The sequence below is a fragment of the Notechis scutatus genome, chromosome 1 (assembly GCF_049901735.1).
Source record: "Notechis scutatus isolate UNSWTSFEM ecotype Mainland chromosome 1, rNotScu1.2, whole genome shotgun sequence".
NCBI lineage: Eukaryota > Metazoa > Chordata > Lepidosauria > Squamata > Elapidae > Notechis > Notechis scutatus.
The window spans coordinates 72,982,401-72,995,297 of record NC_142009.1 but is presented as its reverse complement, the minus strand read 5'-3'; the positions used below and the strand labels follow the sequence as shown (position 1 = coordinate 72,995,297).

The following is a 12,897-nucleotide window of genomic DNA, read 5'->3' as shown; positions in this document are numbered from 1 at the left end:
TACAGTTTTCTTTCCTGTATCCTGGTCTGATTTCATGAATGAAATGTGTCTATCTCCACTTTTTCTTTTCACCACCCTCACATGAGTCAAGTATTTTTTTTTCTTGCTCATTACATCTGCAATCTACCAAATAAGCCCAAAAGCTCAACAATTCCAGCATTGAGTGTCTGAATGCTGGATGGATTATAAAAAAATACAACAATGTCTTTTTGAAGCATACCTTCCCTGTTAACTAAAAACTCAGGAAGATAAAAAAATTCTGGGATGAGTTCTTTTACATCAGTCATGGATTCGTATGATGAAAGGCGCCAGGTTGTGCTAGTAGAATGGAAAGTTCTGTCTGGAATATCAAAACTCTGATCTGAAAATGATGAAATCATATTACATTACGTAGAAATTAATATATCACACTTAAATATTTGGTGATCAACAAGGAAAATATTTAATTTTCTGCATCTTATTTACGTATATGCATTTTTATGTATATTCATAGATACTGTACTCTCAAATTGCAAATGGAGATGTGGGTACTCTATTTTTCTTAGCTTCATTTTTAAGTGCTTTGGTTTTATTGTATTGTGAACAGTTGCTGGGGTGCATCCACAGTTTCGTTGTACTTGTACAATGACGATAAAGTTCTTCTAATTCTAATTCTAATTTTACTGATGCAGACATACATTATATATTTCAGCACTTCTATTTCTAAGGATTATAAAAAAAAAGAATTAAAATAAATATTTGTAATGGTTTGTTGGTTCTGTGGTGGGACTATCAAAATACTGCCTATTCGAAGCTAGGAAATTAAAACTATTTACACCATAGGAAAATGTACCTTGATAAGCTAAAAACATCTTTGTGAAAGGAGGCATTCTAACCAGAAAGTGAAGAACTGTTCCACTATTTGAATAATGTGATCCATAATGATAAGGTTGTACAGGAGGCATTGGATCATCTTCTCTAGCTCCTTTACGATATTCTTCTTCTAGGTACTGCAGCAGAAAAAAACAGGAGAAAAAACATGCATTGTTTTTGTATTTTTTAAAAAAATATTTCCAAAGTTAAAATTAAAAATTTTAAAAAAGACATGCATTTCTGATTAATACAATTAGTGCTTGACTTACAACTGAAATTCAGCCCAAAATTATGGTTGTAAGTCATGCTGGTTGTTAAGTAGATCACCATGGACCATGCCCAATTTTACAAGCTTTTTTTTTGTTGTGGTCATTTAGCAAAAGTTATGGTTGTTAAGCAAATCCATTCTCTATTAATAGGTATTTTTTACTGGAAACTGAAAGTAAATGGGCGTTGGTCCTTACCTGACACGCCATTTCTCTGGAGCCGTGAGGATCATCCAGAGAGTGGGAGGTGCTTCAGTCTGCGTCGTTGAAGGCTGAGCTTAATTACTGAGGAACGCTCCGCCCTCCATCACGTGGCTCCCTTGCGTTCCCCAGTTTACGCGAAGACGAGAGTGAAGAGAAGATCGTGCTCTCATCTTCCTATGCTAAAAGTTCATTGGCCGAAACAAGACCCCACCAGACGGTAAAATAATAAGGGTGGGGCTGGATGATCCTCACGGCTCCAGAGAAATGGCGTGTCAGGTAAGGACCAACGCCCATTCTCCTGAGAGCCGTTCGGATCATCCAGAGAGTGGGACATACCAAAGCTTGGCTGTCCTACGGGAGGGACTCCGTCTGGTCCTGTAATCTCTGCGGTTCCTTGAAGACTCGCTGGAGGACTCGTCTACCAAACGAAGCCTCCGCCGAGGCAAATGTGTCGATCTTATAATGTCTAATGAAGGGAGATGGGGAGGCCCAAGTGGCCGCCCGACAAATATCAGCAATTGGAGCCTAGGTGGCCCAAGCTGCCGAGGTGGCTGCACTTCTGGTGGAGTGTGCTGTGATCCCTCTGGGTACCGGCAGAGCCTGGGACAAATAAGCCTTGGAAATAGTAGCCCTAATCCAGCGGCCGATGGTTGACGGGGACACTTTGTGGCCTAATGATTTGGGCTGAAAGGAAAGGAATAGGGATTCTGACCTCCTGAAGGGTTGGGTACGCTTGATGTAAATGTGGAGGGCCCGTCTTACGTCCAGGGTGTGCCAAAGCTTCTCCCTTTCCCGCGAGGGATTGGGGCAGAAGTTCGGGAGTGTGAGTTCCTGTGCTCTGTGGAAGGCCGAGTTGACCTTGGGCAAGAAGGTAGGGTCCGGTCGGAGGACCACCCGGTCGGCATGGAAAATGCAAAGGTCCTTCCTTACTGACAAGGCTGCTAACTCCGATATTCGGCGGGCCGAAGTAATAGCCACCAGGAACAAGACTTTGAATGTTAGGAACTGGAGTGAGGATTCCCTGAGGGGCTCAAAGGGGTGTTTAGTAAGGGACACCAGGACCTTATTGAGGTCCCAGGTAGGGTATCGGTGTATGGTTGGGGGAAACAAGTTAGTGGCTCTGAGGAATGCCCGAATGCGAGGGTGGAGGGAGAGGGAACCCAGATTATCACAAGCAATGACTGTTGAGAGGGCTGCGACCTGACGCCTCAGGGTGTTTGGGGAAAGACCTTTCCTCAGGCCCTCTTGGAGAAACTCCAAAACTTGAGCGATGGAAGGTGAAAGCGGGTTGACCTGGAGACTATGGCACCACTTGCAGAAACCATTCCAAGTGGCATTGTATATTCGGGTTGTTGAAGGCCGCCTGGCGGCTAAAATGGTATCGATAACCTGGTCAGAAAACTGCTCCTTTCTTAGACGTTCCCACTCAACCTCCAAATGGCTAACTGGAGCCACTGAGGGTCCGGGTGTTGGAGGGGCCCCGGGAAAGGGATATCCTGTTCGAGGGGATTTTCCAGGGAGGGGCCACCGATAAGTTGCAGAGGTCCGCAAACCATGGGCGTCTGGGCCAGTAGGGTGCCACTAGAATCAACTCTGCTTTCTCGGAGATGAGCTTCTCGATGACTCTGGGGACCAGGGCTAATGGAGGGAATGCATATAGAAGCCCTGTGGGCCAGGGGCAACGGAGGGCGTTGTGCTTCTTGGCCCCGTGGGAGGGGTATCTCAAAAAAAACCTGGGGAGTTGCTTGTTGAGCGGGGATACGAAGAGGTCTACTAACGGGAGACCGAACATCCTGGTCGCCTCTCTGAATAGTGACGGGTGGATGCGCCACTTGGACTGGTCCACCGTGGTCCTGCTTAGCCAATCTGCTTGGGTGTTTGAGTCCCCTGAGATGTGTTCGGCTTTGAGGGAGAGGAGGTTGCGCTCCACCCAACGGCAGAGGCGCTCGGCCTCTCTCATCAAACGTATCGACTGGGTGCCCCCTTGTCGGTTGACGTGAGCCTTGGCGGTGACGTTGTCCATGAGTATAAGGACATGCCGCCCGCGTACGTGAGGGAGGAAGTTGCGCAGGGCCAGGTGGATGGTGCAGAGTTCCAACCAGTTTATACTGCATTCCCGTTCTACCTATGACCATCTGCCCTGTGTTGAGAGCGAGTGGATGTGAGCGCCCCATCCGGACAGGCTGGTGTCTGTGGTGAGAGTGAGGCGTTGGGGCTCCTTGAAGTAATGGCCCTTGTTGATGGCGGGACTGGTCCACCAGAGGAGAGACGTGAGGACCCTTGAAGGCACCTTGACCGTGGCCTTTGAATTGCTTCTGCTGGTCCGTTGGAACGGGAGCAGGAACCACTGCAGGGATCTAGTGTGTAAACGGGCCCAGGGAACAATGGAGATACATGAGACCATTTTACCCAGTAATTTAGACAATTCTAAAATTGTTACCTTCCTTGATCGTCTGATATGTTTGACGGTTTCCTGGATGCTAAGGAATCTCTCGGAGGAAAGGAAAACTTTACCCTGAACTGAGTCAATGACGGACCCCAAGTGGGTGATCCGTGTAGATGGTAACAGTTGGCTCTTTTGCCAGTTAACTAGGAACCCATGGTCTTGGAGGGCAGAGAGAGTAGCTCTGATATCCCTCTCTGCTTGGGGTCTGGAGTGAGACAGGATGAGGATGTCATCCAGGTAACAATGGAGACGAACCGGGAGGTTCCTGAGATGGGCCGCCAGGGCCACGAGGACCTTAGTGAAGGCCAGCCCAAAGGGAAGGGCCACATATTGGAAGTGGCGATGGTTGTAGCAGAACCTGAGGAATTTGAAATGGGAGGGCCGGATTGGGATGTGAAGATACGCCTCTGAAAGGTCTATGGAGGATAGCCAGTCCCCCTGCCTGATGCCCAGTAGGATGGACTGTAGGGTGTGCATCTTGAACCTGCGATAGAACAGGTAACGGTTAAGGCGTTTCAGGTCTAGGATGGCCCTCCATCCGCCGGAGGATTTAGGGACCACGAAGAGGTGGGAGTAGAACCCCTGCCCCCGCTGGGATGGTGGGACGGGTTGAATGGCCTGTATGTTGAGGAGATGATGGATTGCTGAATCCATTAAGTTGCATTTGGTGGGATCCTCGAGGGGGGATGCCATAAAGAAGTCGGGGGGGCGCGCTGGAATTCAAGCGTGAGACCAAGTCTGATGGTATCTCGGACCCAGGCATCAGAAGTGGAGGAGTCCCGTCGGTCGGCGAAGTACTTGAGGCGTCCGCCGATGGGAAGGGAGGGACGGGATCTATCTGGTGTGCCGGAAAGGCTTCCCTCCTGAACCCCTGAAGGGACGCCTGTAGCTGCTGCCCCTCCTGTTCCTGTCGCCCGGATCGGCTCGATCCTGGGGCTGGAATGGCCAGAAGGCGGGGGGCCTTGGGTACCTGGGTGGGAAAGGAGACTCGTAGAAGGGTCGGGAGGAACCTCTCCGAAATGGCTGAGGGGCTCTTGACTCTGACCTCCGAAAGAGGGGAGGGAGAAATTTTTTCTTGCTTCGGGTTTCGGATAGCAATGGGTCCAGAGCAGTGCCAAATAGTTTGTCCCCTTTTATGGGGGCAGTGGCCAGCTTAACTTTGTTTTTTACGTCCGCCTGCCACTGCTTGAGCCAGAGCAGGTGGCGAGCTGTAACGTGAGAGGTTATTGCTTGGGCGGAGAACTTAACCGCGTGGTAGGTGGCGTCGGCTGAGAATTCTGCCGTGGCCGTCAATTTTGCGATGTCTTGGTGAGCCCTTGTATTGGAGAGGGGAACATGCTGCTTCAGTTGATGGAGCCACTGGATCAAAGATCTGGTGAAGAAGGAAGCGGCCGTGGCCGATCTAATGGCCCAGGTGTCCGCTTGATGAGCCCTACGTAAAGCAAGCTCGGATCTCTTATCCTCGGGTTTCAGGGCCTCTAGGGGGTCACTGGGGGAGGACGAAGATGCCAAACCAACGATGGGCTCATCTACCTCGGGAGTGTTAAGCAAGTTGCAGAAGCTCGAATCGAGGTTAAAGAACCTCTTGTCTGGTATGAAGCTCCCAGGAAGGAGTGACCCCAGAGAGTACTGTTAAATATCACCAATTTGCCGAATGAAAACGCCTGAGGCTGGGATGAGGCCTCTGGCAGCTGGAGCTCCCAGGCAACAACCGGGAGGGATAGGCTGCTGATTCCTGCCCTGAGCGTGCTGCGGAAAGCCAACAAGTTTGCCAATTTCACTGAATACCCAGTAGCTCTTACAGGCTGAAAGGCCTATAACTAGGGCCAGTCCTTTCGCAGCTCGATGAGGCCTATAAAAATGGCGCCCGACACGTGGCGGCGCTCAAAATGGCGGCCGCCCACGCTCCCTTAATCACGGGCTGCTCAGAGCAATATAACAGCCTCTCCGGCACACAGAAAAACGAGAGAGGCAGCCAGGCAAATTTTCGCCCCTTCCTGGGGCGATCGGCGTAACGGTGGGGGGAATACCAGCTGCGCTGTCTAGGCGCGATCGAATAGAACCGCTATGAGTGCGGGTGAAAAGCGGCAGGAAAGAAGACCGAATTGGGGGAAGATTGGCGCCAAAGCGCGAAAGCCGCCTGTTCTTGAACCCCCTGGGGCGAAAAAAATGCGCTCCCCTGCTTGTATCGCTATCCCAATGCGCTAGAGGCTAAGGAGAACCAGAGGAAAAGATAATCAAACCTGAGAATAAAGAGCACTTGAATCGGCCAAGGAGTGGTGAACTACACAGCCTAATCTCACGAAGGCTGAGCGTAAACTGGGGAACGCAAGGGAGCCACGTGATGGAGGGCGGAGCGTTCCTCAGTAATTAAGCTCAGCCTTCAACGACGCAGACTGAAGCACCTCCCACTCTCTGGATGATCCGAACGGCTCTCAGGAGAATGGAGGTTTTTGGCAAAAAAAAACCATTGTAAGCTGTGGTCATGTGGCTGAAAAGTGCCATAAATAGAGGTTGGCTGCTGAGTACCCCAAATGTGATCAGGTGACGGGGGGGGGGCAGGGGGAAGTCTTCAGAACTTTGAATCCAGGTCATAAGTAGCCTTGGGAAAGTCCATTGTAACTTCAAATGATCACAAGTGATACTTGTGTACAGCAATACTAAACTAGTGCTGCTGTTTAAATTAGCAATATAATGAACTGATTACTTAATCTTATCTTTGGATGATAATTTAAAAATCAATTTATCAATCAACATGATCAAAATGAAAATTAAAAAAATAATTGCCTATGTATAAAACAGATTAAAACTTCAAATATAAACATTGGATGTCATCAGGACTAAAGAGACCATCAACAGTGTCATCATGCAATGAACATTTCATTCAGGACAGTCACAAAGAAGAAATCTGAAATGATTTTCTTCAGCTGCTAAGTACATAAATCATTTATATGTTCATAGATTACTTAGTAATATTACTACCAAAGTAGCAATTAATTGAAACTAACTCATCAGCCTCAAAATTGGTTGGACTCTAAGCTGAAGCAATGAAGAAAAGTGGCTCCCACAACAAGCTTGTAATCACTTGAGAAGACAATTATTTCTTATCAAAAACTAGAATGAGGAGGATTACTGAATATTTTATTCCCTTTTGCTCAGTTGAATAATCAGGCAAGCAGTTAGCAGAACACAAGACAAACTTTTTCTCTTTTTTTTTTTTTCTTTTCTCTCTCTCTCTCTTTTCCCCCCTTTTCATTTAAATAAAATGATATGAACTGAAATATTTCAGTACCTTGTAAGTGTCCACGTAACGATCTTCCTTTTCCTTTGACTGTACAGCTATTGGCTTGATCAAATTTCTGAAATTACACCAATATTACAATTTGTCAATTTGTCAATTCCAGAACTTAAGGAACACAACAATGCAGTCTAATGGGGGGTTTTTTTCACTAGCATATGGGAATTTGACAGGAAGTGATATATCATTTTAAAAGGCAAGCCATTATATTTTTACCTATAAACAGATGGGTCATTTAAGTCCAATGTTTCACTAGTATAGTCGGAAAGTATAAAGGGAAATACTGGATACTGCATGAGATCATTGAAGGAACGCCCAGCATGTTTATTTAAATGAGTGAGGTATTCAAAATTAGTGATCTGTCCAGTGTACCACAGATGGGTTAATGCAGAAATGTTGCCATACTCCAAGAGATTAGGAAGATTGTTTGTTAGGATATTGTGGTACACATCATCCCGCACCTAAAAAGAATCAAAGAAATTTTTTACCAAGCCTTAAATCATGAATCTTTTGAACTATACATTTTCAATATATTTGACCAGTCATGTGTTTATTTTAGAACTGTAGCCAGAGTAATACATACGTATCTTCATGCCTCATTCACCTCTTGATAAGTAGTCTCATGAATAGATGCTTGTCTTCCCTTTCCAAAATAGGTTTCATACAGGTAGTTGGGACCAGAATTTCTGTCACTAAGCAATGCAGCCATAAAGGGGAAGGAAGGTGTGGCACGACTTGGGGAAGGTGCATAAGACTGCACAATGAAGTGTGAGTGGCCAGTGTGGCACAAGTACAAAGGGGTCAGGGAAGGGTGTGCAGGTGGGGAAGACTGACCTTAGCAACTTGCTACCTTCTGTGTCAGCTTCCCCACTGACATTCTGGGAAGACTACAAATGACAATCACAGGATTGTGGAGAACTTCAGCCAGTTGTAAGCATGCATTGGTGGTCAAGAGCCCAGATCATAATCACGTGACAATGGGGTGGCTGGAAGGTTAAGGACCAGTCATAACCACCATCTGTTCTGTGCTGTTGTATCTTTGAACAGTGGCTGAATGAATGGTTATAGGTTGGGGACTACCTATGCATGCACACTTGCCCACAAACTTTGTTCATGCTATATGTCTATGGAGATTCTCAGTCATCCAGGTCATGGTTGTCCCAAAGGTGCTTTTTCAAAAGGCAACTGAACTTTCTGGTTTTTCTTTCAAGATGTTTCACTTCTCAGCCAAGAAGCTTCTTCAGCTCTGACTGGAAGGTGGGAAATGGAAGGATTTCTACTCCTTGCAGACAGCTAGTCATTTGCATTCTTTTAGTGAGTCACTTCAACGACTCGTAAAAGAATGCAAATGACCAGCTGCCTGCAAGTAGTATAAATCCTTCCATTCCCCATCATTCAGTCAGAACTGAGGAAGCTTCTTGGATGAGAAGCGAAACTTCTTCAAAGAAAAACCAGAAAATCCAGTTGCCTATTGAAAAAGCACCTTTGGTTTGTTCATGCTATCAAATAAAATGCCATCACTATGATATCTTTGGAACTTTTCCTCTATAATCTCTCAATATACAGAATCCGTCTCAAGGGAGAGAGATTCTGAACAATCATCTGAATTAAACCATAATTATTTATTTTCTCTTGTGATCTTTTAAAGTTTATATTAATATAGTGGTTTTAAATACTTCCTGCTGTACATTGACATAGGTAACCTTGGGGGCAGAATATAACCTCCTAACCATCTGGAGGGAGACATGGGAGATCTTCTATGAGACACAGCATATGATCAAAAGTGAGATTTTCCATCTACTGTATTCAAGTAACCTCGTCAAGATACCTGGGTTTTAGCAAAGAATTGTTCCTTTCCCAGACATACATGCAAACCAGGAATGCAGAGATAGCTCTGCTGCTCAGTTTTTCTCTGCCTGGACTCCCTTTGATTTCGTTTGCAAATTTTCATGCAAATGAAACAAAATTACACAAAGTTCCATCCAACATTGGACAGAATGTTTATACATTCTTAACCTACCTTTGTGTTGTCAAAAGCTAATAGCAATGTTCTGCCATTTGTTAAAAATATTTCTACAGCATTATCTCTTAATTGCCACCAACGCTTGTGCACTTCTTTGATTTCTTCAAATGTCCAAGAAAATGATGCTGGCTCAGTTTCTCCATGAACACTCTAGAGAAAATGCAACATGTTAAAGCAATTAGCTTCTTAATAATAATAACCCAGAATATATTTCTCTGACATGGAAATATTTTAATGCTTTTGATATTTTTGCTTAGAGGATGCATAAATTCTTATTGTTATTGTTTTATTTTGATATTTTATGGCAAATGTCAGTGTTAATAAATATACCTATTCAATGCATTTTAAATAAGTAACAAACATTTCTAACTAACAAATACTTTCAGATGCCAGAAATTTATGAAATTTACCTAACTAATGTTTTACATTTTCTTTCAACAACTGACATACCGTATTTGCCGGCGTATAAGACGACTTTTTTGCCCTGAAAAACATGCCTCCAAGTGGAGGGGTCGTCTTATACGCCGGCAAATATGGTATATCCACTGCCGGCTTTCGGATGCTTGTGGGATGCAGCGAAGGCGCCTCTGGCTTCCCGGATTCCCCGCGTCGCTTCCGCCAAGAGCCTCCCCGTGTCTCTGAATCAGGTTCGAATCCCGCTCGCCTCGCTCCGCCCGAGGCTGCAGCGACTGGGGGGAGCGAGAGCGTGGGTCGCTCCTGTTGCCCCAGGCAGGGCCATGTGAAGGCTGCCTGCCTTCCTGCTCCTCCCACAGCCCCTGGCACTCCGCCCTGCCGCTGCAGCCCCAGGGATTTATGGAGGGTGTTTCCGGTGACCCCGCCGGGATCATTTGGCTGACCTAGTGGACGCGTTGCAAGAAGACTCTGTTGCGGGAAAGCCCGAGGGACTCCGCCGGGAATGGCCAGGGTTCTGGAGTAACGCCTGCCTACTCCGAGACACGCTCCTTTAGACAGTCCATCTAAGAGAGTTCAAACATCCTTCACTCCCAACACAGAATAACATACACACTGTGTAAATATTGGATGATTAGTTACCGTATTTGCCGGCGTATAAGATGACTTTTTTGCCCTGAAAAACATGCCTCCAAGTGGGGGGGTCATCTTATACGCCCAGTCGTCTTATACGCCGGCAAATACGGTAAAAACATATTATAGATTTTCCTTGAATTATAATCACTAAATGTATATAAACGTATTTAAGAGTAAGATTTAAAACAATTCAAAACTTTTACTTACTGAATTTTCAATAATTTCAGAAGCATTGTCTTCCACAAAATACATTCCACATTTGCCTGCAAAGTGAAAAATATTTAAGAAATATTTTAATGTATACATTAGAGTTAACATGGTTTATATTTAACCTATATATGATATCAAAAGACTGGCATAAAAATAAGTTTAATTTATTAAACTTAGGTATTGCCCATCTCCAAACTGACTCTGGGCAGTGTACAATAAAAGCAAATAATATAGAAAATACAATATAATAAAATCATAAAAGAGAACAAGAACCATTGGCAAATGGCTAAAACCCAACACTGTTGTTTTTAATGTTTTAATGTGTTTAATTTTATAGTTTTAATATTTCATGATTTAATTTTGGAATAAGAGCTACCTAGATTTGGTTAGTGGGCAGCTATATAAATATTTTAAATGAATGAATGAATAAATACATTCAACAGGGGCTCCTTAACCCAAGGCTTGGGGAAAAAGTCTTTAAGGCTCTCTGGAATGCCAGCAGGGTCTATACTATATGATGATGAAAAGGTCATCATCATCATCCCACTTTGATCCTATTAACATTCCTTTCTTCTAAAACTGCTTTTAAGACTGAGATGAAGGTAATTTTTGAAAGTATGGAAAAATTCATACAGGTTAAATTATATCTTTGGACTAAATTACTTTTCCCATGCACTGCAGTATGTATCTCCTGGCTGTTATTCAGAAGAAAACAACTAGATTTGCTATTTTTGCAGGTATCAAAAGTATTCATCTCAAAATTACTTCCTGTATATAAGAATCAGATTCCTTGATCAAATACACAGTTAAGGGGAAAAAAGATTTACCTAGTAACAATTCACCAGGGGTCTCTCTAGATGGGGCCACATTTATACACCTTCGATTAACTCTGCAAAGAAATACAATAAAATATGACAAATTCAAATACTACGGTAATATAAAACCAAGAATGGTAGATTCTAGTTAGCACATGTGAAATTTACAAGCAGAATATTTCTTCCTTCCCCCTCCTGTTTCTTCTACCACCTCCTTTCTTCTGAGATGTAGAGACTGGCTGATGGGAGCCATGCATCCCATAGTTTGGGCTCAAACCTAATTGATTTTTTAAGGTAAATGGTCTTTTGGATTATAATCTATTCCCTAGATATTAGCAGGATACACACACACACAGAGAGAGAGAGAGAGAGAGAGAGAACACCTACATAAATACAGGTGGAGGGGAGGAAATGTAAACAGAATTTCATTACTAACATGGGCTAAATACATTAAAAATATGTATGTGGTAATAACTGAGCCCTCCTCTTATCAATTAAATTAGCCTGACCTCTTCCCCCACCTACCTGCTACTCCATTTACTTATTCAATGTGCACTCATATTTCTATAACTCAGGCCTCATTTGTGAGAAGCTTTCTAATTATAGACAGATGATTCTTAAGCATCCTGTGTATAAGTACTTCCACAAAATGATGACCCTGCATTATATTAACTTTTTTCACAACCACTCTAACCCTGTTGAGTTTTTGACTTTTCCAGAGAACTGACCTTATATGCTCACTGGCAGCTTTGTCTTTTACTGTAGAAGAGTGAGATGAGTGTGTTTTGTCTTCAAACAGATAGGCCAGAGGGGGCTTAAGAACCTCTATTAAGAAACAAAACAAAACGTTTATGTTTTAATTTTGTTTAAAGAAAGTAACTGGACTCATAAAGAATACTATAACCTACCTTCCAATTTCTGCCTGTCTTTGAGGAGGTATTTATTTGGAATAGTTAAATAGCACCTCTGCAAGCGGCGTCTCTCTCTGTTAGGTCCTTCAGTTGGGTCCAGCTGCCAAGATGTTGGGTAGGAGGCAGGGTCATACCAAAGAGCCCTGCAGAAATCAACCCATAGAGTGTGGCTTTAATATTATTGTTTATTAATTATTATCTTCTTTAGTTCCTGCTTTTATTGGTGTTATTATTATTATTTTCTCTGTTGTCTTTCAAGTACACTGAATGCTTCTGTACCGGAAAAAAGTTCCTTATGTTTCTAATCACACTTGTCCAAATAACGTATTCAATTCAATCCCACTCAAATAGAAGCACTGGAGTAAGGTTGATACCCTATCCCATGTCAGGTACAGTATGCAGAGGATCTGTATACCTTCCCAATTTCACTTTGTACATCAACGAGTCCATTCTGATGAGCTTAAAAATATTACATATATAACATGCAATTTTGCTCAGCATAGATAAGAAACAGTCAATCCCTCAGGAGAGGTAAAGCTGGGGATGATAAGTTTGAAGGCCAAATAAATCAGCTTGATCTGCTGCTTCGGTGATACATTAATTTGGAATGAAATAGATGAGATTTTTTTCTCCACATTTTACATTACTATAACTTGACCAGATTTTTAGGTTGTAACAGAAAAAAGGCTATTTGGTTCATAAGCCATCCCGCCCTATACTGATTCTGAATAATTGCAGAGTTTGCTTCTTTTAAGGGAAATAAAGGCAGAGTTTCAAGCCCTTCTAAAATACAAATCTGAATGTGAATCAAATTCTATTTCACAA

General features: G+C 43.7%; 1 protein-coding gene across 3 annotated transcripts in view; it reads right to left on the bottom strand.

Annotated features, from left to right (window-relative positions):
* Positions 1–12,897, bottom strand: part of LYST (lysosomal trafficking regulator) — a 97,892-nt gene that overhangs the window by 24,336 nt on the left and 60,659 nt on the right. For all 3 annotated transcript variants that reach the window (XM_026669424.2, XM_026669425.2, XM_087967645.1), the window contains 9 exons: positions 12,070–12,215; positions 11,890–11,986; positions 11,174–11,235; positions 10,344–10,399; positions 9,087–9,239; positions 7,283–7,527; positions 7,061–7,127; positions 833–989; positions 221–361 (listed from right to left, as the gene is read on the bottom strand). In XM_026669424.2, the coding sequence (XP_026525209.2) occupies positions 221–361; positions 833–989; positions 7,061–7,127; positions 7,283–7,527; positions 9,087–9,239; positions 10,344–10,399; positions 11,174–11,235; positions 11,890–11,986; positions 12,070–12,215 (1,124 nt within the window). The remainder of the gene's footprint in view (positions 1–220; positions 362–832; positions 990–7,060; positions 7,128–7,282; positions 7,528–9,086; positions 9,240–10,343; positions 10,400–11,173; positions 11,236–11,889; positions 11,987–12,069; positions 12,216–12,897) is intronic.